This window comes from Porites lutea, chromosome 2 (assembly GCF_958299795.1).
Source record: "Porites lutea chromosome 2, jaPorLute2.1, whole genome shotgun sequence".
In the NCBI taxonomy this organism is placed as follows: Eukaryota; Metazoa; Cnidaria; class Anthozoa; order Scleractinia; family Poritidae; genus Porites; species Porites lutea.
Window position 1 is genome coordinate 47,938,803 of NC_133202.1, and position 6,691 is coordinate 47,945,493.

A 6,691-nucleotide genomic window follows, 5' to 3' on the forward strand; every position below is an offset into this window, starting at 1 on the left:
CCTCGTACAACATGAACTTCACCACAAGACATGAAAACTGTTATAATTACTATACCCCGTCTAAGCTTTAAAACGCGGTTATTATTGGCTTTATCACGATGTAGGACATATGTGTTCACGAATCCTCAAAATCGGTGAACTCAGAAAACTGGTTATTTCGTTGAATATTTATTTCCGTGCAATATACCACTTTTATGCAGACAAAACGTCATTGTTGTTCCTGTTCGCGGAAAACTCACTACAGTCATATTTTATGTTTACAGAACTAGCCTTAGTAGCTCTGTATCTAGTGTGTGCGGCTGCTCATGTAAAGAAAATTAATGATGGCAAAATCACTGTCTCCTCTACGTAATGTAGATATATCGCTCTAATCTTTGGCGAGGCATGCTTTTACATGCACACCACAAATAACAGTAGCCTGCGAGCAAGCTCTCCCAACGAGTCTCGCGAGAACGCGCGAGCGAGCGGCGAAGCCGCGAGGGGCAGAGGAAAGGAGAGCTGGCAACGATCCCTTACAAATTTTCATTTGTACTTCGCCCAGACGAAGGGAAATACCTAGGGCTGAAAAATGACGTTTCGGAAATCGAAGTTGATTGATAACAGGCAAGGCTGGCACCCGCTTCGTCTTTGTGTCAAATTTGGTTCTCAGGGGGTCAGATTGGTACCGAGAACTTGTTTCAGCCCTCAGACGGGCTCGTTTGATATAATTCTCGCAAAGAGAATAATATTGCGTGCCGAGGATAAGTCGGACCAAGTTTGTAGTTCTTGTGAAAGGAAAATGAAAACCCTTCATCGGTTGTATTCATTTGTGTCAAGCGTCTTGTTTAGTTCTGAAAACCGGGAGAGTGAAAGTGAAGAGTGATTAAAGCGCTGTCTTCTATTCTACTGGGTAGAAAAATTGAGAAACATGTACTTGACAGTGTAGCTGTGTAGCTTGACGGTAAAGAAGGAAAAGAGAAAGAGTTTGAAGCAACTGGAGTAAACCTTAAGAGAACCAAGTGCAGAAAAACGCTATTCTCCAGTTCCAGACGGACAATATATGATGTTTTGTTGGTGATTGCGATCATTGGGGGATAGTCTTCTACACTGCAGTATGGACGACTTTTCAAAAGTAAACGAAATGAGAATCAAAGTAGTGAGCTCTTATCCGAGCGGACACATTGAAGTTCGATGTTTCCGTGAAAAAAAAAAAAAAACATATCAGTGATTAAAAACATTGCTTTGATACTGTTGCGAAAGCGATTTATAAATAAATAATTCTACGCGGCCTTGGCTGTCTAAACTTACTTGACAGGCGGTTGTCACTTTTCTAATCTGCGGCACGTTTGCGGTGACAGTTTTCACGCTTTGCGGAGTCCCGGGGTTTCCGGGGTAGAAATGAAAATTTATCAGAGATCGTTGCAAGCTCTCTTTTCCTCGGCCCCTCGCTCGCGCGTTCTCGCGAGGCTCGCTTCGCTTACCCAAACAGGAGAGCTTGCTCGCAGGCTAAAATAACAGCAGATTGGAGAGCTTTTAATAACATGCGCACTCCTCCACAACGATATCCCTAATAGTTTTTATCAGGTAGCCGTTTTTGTCAGTGACCAGAATCAAGGTTATCGGCTTCAGCTTGGAGGGAATGCAGCACGACCCATCTTTGCCTTTGATCCCGTTTTTCTGCGTCACGAACGCCTTTAGGATAGAGTGGTTGATGAATCTTGCCTTTCCAGTGTTGCTGGAGCAGTTTCCGGAACACTGGTATGCGTTAAAGGATCTGGGATAAATGACCTTCGCTATTTTACCGAATTCGAATGATTCTATGACCATGTCTTCCTTTCTGCAGGGATTCTCGCTGGCGGCCATCTTTGAGGGTGCATTGTCGCGTCTCATTCTACTACCAGAGGATCCACTAGTCTTCAGATTGAAAGCCAAATAAGGAAAGGCTTGTCCCTGCTGGGCTTCGCTGTAGACAACCAGCCAAACCTTGGGAATTTCCACATCATCTGTGATTGCGGTTGCAAATCCACCACTTGTTTTGACAAAAACCTTGAACCTCAACGGTGCATCTTTACGGACGATCCACCGTTTAACAATCTTGGTCACAACAAGAGACAACCAGCCTGACTGATGCGAAGACAGTTGTGGGAAAGACATTTTCACACCTGTTCGTGTTTCGTGGATGGACACCGTCAGCTTCTTGTTGGCTCCTAACTCGTGGGTTGAGAGGAAAATCTCCGCTTTGCGAATAGTTCCTACTTGTGCTTTGACATGTGGCGGCAGCAAAAACTCGTCTGTTTCTTGATTCCCTACAAAGGAAATTGATGCTGTTTCCAATTCCGTCTTTCATCATTTTCTCAGTAATGCTAGCAATCCCTAAACTTTCAAAGTTTCACTGAACTGGGCCACAAACAGTTTTTTCCTTCTTTTGATTATGGACCAACCTTAGTAGCTGCAATGCTTGACAAAATGCGCTATCCTAGAGAAAATAAACTTGGGTGTCGACGCTGCTTCAACTAATGAACGTTTCTGTGTATTAACAAGAAAATCATCTATGGCCATGTAAATGACAAAATCAGAGTCCCGAGACAAACAAATATGTCTCCTGAGCATTATTTTTGAAGTTGCAAGCAGCAGAGATCAACTTTGAAAAACTGTTAGGCTGAACAGATTTCAAAAATCCTAATTTCAATCCGTTTCAATCTTCTTCAGTTTTGCCCATCCGTAACATCTGTTGTTTCTGTTATCTTATTTTAACCTTCCTTTAACGTTTTAAGCGGTTATTTTTATGTTTCTCTTAATTTAACGGGCATTTTTAATTTCCTAATTTGACTGAATTTCGTGACAGCTCCTTTGATGAAACTGCTGAAATGTTTCGTGCAAAGAAGATCGACCATTAGAGATAAACTTCGCGTTATTGGAAGCTCTGTTTTATGTCCCAGATATTACCAATGTCAGGAGCCCATAACGTCCTGCCAATGTTGACTTAACAATAAACGAAAACTTACTCGTTGCAGTTAAATAAGAATAGCTTACATTGTGCTTGGAAACTCTCCAGAAAATACGCCATTCCATGAGCCTCATTTTCTTCTACTAGTTCTTCGTAGAATGTCGAAAGGAAGGATGGTGTCTCAGTCTTGTTCCCTTCAAAGGATATGCCCTCCTTTGTGGTCACCTTCCGTTCGTCTCTGATTGTTATTGAGCAAGCCATGAAGGCTTGAGAGGAGAAAAGTAAAAACGACAGGCAAAGCTTCATCTCTTATTCCCGACACTGATTAGCGGATCTGTGGGGAGTACGTCCTTCAAATACGTGAACACCCGCAAAATGATTCTCAGACAACGGGCTGTTCTGTTTTTCAGTCCACCCACAAATACCTTCATAGATCTTGACCAATCAATTTTTTTTGTCTGGGTTTTTACTTAGTGTACGGATCACGTAACGATATCTGACACTAAGCCATTCTGGCGGGGTTAATAGCTTCAGGTCAAGGAGTGAAGAGATGGAAAGGAGGAACAAAACAAGAACTAGGAATTCAGTATGGCAGTCCTTGTCTGTCCTTGGCGAAAGGAACCAGGGGAAGGAACTTATTAATTTTCTTTCCCGTGCTCAATAATATACCAGTCATTTAGATCATTTAGATGAATTTTGTCCTCTTCTTTTAACCAGATATTGAACAATTTACTAATAAGCTATCCAAAAATGTAAAGAGAGAGAGACTATGCTATACAGAAAAAAAATATCAATAATTTCAATGTCCCCCAAAAAGCAAAACAAAAACAACAAAACTCGATAGCTTTTATGTATGAGGTTCCATAGTTTTACTACTGACCTTGCTCTTCTTCTTCTATTTTTTTTCTTTTTCTTTCTTCGAAAACCATTAACCTAATGCGAAAACTGTTTTGTGTTTTGTTTTAATTGACTGTTATTGTTTGGGCCAAATAAAAAAAGGAGTACCAGTCACCAAAAGGTGTTCTTAAAAGAGAGAGCCCTAACAGGGATGACTGACCTTAGGTATCGCACAAACATGATTGTTAATTACCTTGGCGGGATGTCAAAATGGGAGCTAAACGTCTCCCAAAAGAAGCTGATATGGGCTATTTTCCCTACTCGGTTGTTTACAGGAGCAAAAGACACGCAAAGGATATCCCTAGAGCAGACACTCGAAATTGCCGTTGTGGTTTCGAGAAGTTTACTCTTCGCCGTGCAATAACTTGTCTTGTAGCTTTTAGCAGGAATTTCAGCCGTCTCCGAGAGTCGCACAATAGGCTCTTTGCATGACTTGATCACGTGATCAACTTTCGGTAAACACAAAAACAGTTCACTTTTGAAAAAATTTTGTTAGCAGAAGCTGAAAGAGCAATCGAAACAAGACGCCTAAAGTCGTTAACGTGGGATGCGTTGGTCTATGGAAGCATAATGGCGTTCTATCTGAATTTGGAAAAATCAGGGAAACCGGAAAGATGTTTACTAAGTTTACTAAGGTCCTGATCCGTGTCCCATCCAGAAGTCCAAGCCACCCTGAAAGCGAGTCGTCGATCGACGAGGACAATATTTTCGCGATTTCACCGCCAATCGTCAAGGGTACGAGTTGAAATTTACGCGATTTAACCTCCCATCGTCAAGGTGTTTTCGATGAGAAAAGAAAAAACTGAACTCTAGCTGTGCTCGGCAAAAACTGGCGAACTCCGAATAGAAAATTCTATCGGAAATCATGGCCCGCAACCAGACGCTACTTAAACCTTATGAAAAAGCTAGACCTAAACAAAAAAGAATTATGAAGGAAAGAAATAATTTGGCTTTGGTCGCCTTTCGTGACTTGCCAGTATCGATCAGTATCCCGAAGGATTTCGCTGGTTAACAAGCCGCCATCCTAAACCACGAGTGGGAAAACTCTAGCGCGACAAATTTGGCAAGGAACGTTCTGATTTCAACGTTCTTCAGAGGAAGCAAATCGATTAGAAATCGATACAGATTTTGTACAATCTGATTGGTCGGCTTGGAAGAAGAGATAATCGATAAAGATTTTACGCAATCCTATTGGCTGGCTTTGCAATTTTGGGTACAACCAAACCGGATTTTTACCGTGGGAAACCACAGGCATCTCACGGAATTAGGTAACCTGGGAATTAGACTTCCGTTTAATTACAACCTCTAAAAATAACTTTAGTGAAATTCACATATCCTGGCCAACGCCCTAAGATTCCGTCTGTCGCATTATGGCTCTTGACTATTTTGCTGACATCTGATCTAGCAAGTATGGGCTATCTTAAAGCGAGGAACGGGGAATGGGGAACGGAGAATGGGGAATCTTTAAGAGCGGGAATCTTTAAAACGGGGAATCTTAAAAGCGGGAATCTTTAAAACGGGGAATCTTTAAAAGCGGCAATCTTTAAAACGGGGAATCTTTAAAAGCGGCAATCTTTAAAACGGGAAAGACAAGACAAGATAAGACATTTATTATCATAATATTACAAGTACAATTTTTTAGCACGCAGTTAGCAAGAAAACGCTAGTCGAGGCGTGCCAAATTAATTCTATTACAAATCAGATATTGAATATAATAAGTAAAAAGCTAAGAAAAAGAAAAGAAGAAATATGTGTAATGAATTCAAAAGCAAGAAGGACAAATATGTTTAATGCAACCTGTGAAAGAAGCTAAGGTTTAGGATTTCGCGATTTTATTTCTCGTGTTATCATGGTTACATCAAGGTAATCATCTTTGTCTTTTAATATTTAGAAGAGCACACTGATTAATTTTTGTTTGAACACTTTTTTTGACCTATCTCTCTCTCTCTCTCTTGATGTACATATTATTTTTAGAGGATGATGTTATGTTATATTCATGAATAGATGATGTCTGCGAGAACAAGTTAACGATTTTTGATGGTGCAGAATTAGTATGAATATCATCCATTAGGTAAGATACGGACTTAAAATAGAGAAAGCTAATTGGCAGGATATTTGCATCAATAAAAAGAGGAATGGCATGAACTTTCCTGTTGGCAAAAAATATGAAACGGATAACTTTTTTCTGAAGCAATAAGATTTTTGTTAAATGTGTTTTTGACGCCTGCCCCCAAACTATCAAACCGTAAGATAAATAAGGCAAGATTAACGCACGGTAAATATTTAGCAAGGTATGTTGAGGAACAAAGTGCCTCAATTTAGCGATTAAACCAACGGTTTTACTTAATTTAGTAGCTACATTGTCAATAGGGAGCTTAAGCAACTACGACGACGACCACAATGACGACTTCAAAAAAAAGGTTTAATGATCAAAACAGCAGCCCTGCACGTGCATCACGCTTTTTAGTACATTTCTTTGACGTCCACTTCACGACTACGACGTGAAACCTCCTTATTTTGACGATTTATGGATATTCCTTCATCTTTTTTAACCCTGAATAAAATTCTTAAGAATTTAACTCCAGGGAACGTCGCCTGTATTTGACAAATTGAGCGGGTCCAAATAGACGCGATTAAGTTTGAAAGAAAGCAAATTCATTTTTTTACCGACGCTTTCACTGCCGTCGTCGTCGTCCTTGCCTAAGGTCCCTAATGTGCATTTTCCACGAAAGATTTTTGTCAATCAGAATGCCTAAATATTTAACATAATTTTTCATTTCTAAACTAACGTATTGGTTGGTATCATTATCGAAGATCTTAAGTTGGGGAAGGTAGTCAACAGACTTCTGGTAAGGATGAAAAATAACA

The 6,691-nt window shown here is 40.3% G+C and overlaps 1 protein-coding gene across 1 annotated transcript; it reads right to left on the bottom strand.

The window, feature by feature from the left end:
- Window positions 1–921: 921 nt before the first annotated feature.
- Window positions 922–3,246, bottom strand: LOC140928872 (bone morphogenetic protein 2-B-like). The gene is made up of 2 exons (XM_073378678.1): window positions 3,013–3,246; window positions 922–2,285 (listed from the first exon to the last, which is right to left on the bottom strand). The coding sequence occupies exons 1-2, from the start codon at window positions 3,230–3,232 to the stop codon at window positions 1,513–1,515; spliced, it is 993 nt and encodes a 330-aa protein (XP_073234779.1). The 5' UTR covers window positions 3,233–3,246; the 3' UTR covers window positions 922–1,512.
- Window positions 3,247–6,691: the final 3,445 nt, after the last annotated feature.

What these genes read in the sequence shown, in the direction of transcription:
- LOC140928872 (XM_073378678.1), bottom strand. Translation starts at nt 3,232, where the DNA reads ATGAAGCTTTGCCTGTCGTTTTTACTTTTCTCCTCTCAAGCCTTCATG. An exon ending in GGAGAGTTTCCAAGCACAAT is followed by an intron (nt 2,286 to 3,012) that starts GTAAGCTATTCT and finishes TTTCCTTTGTAG; the next exon opens with GGAATCAAGAAACAGACGAG.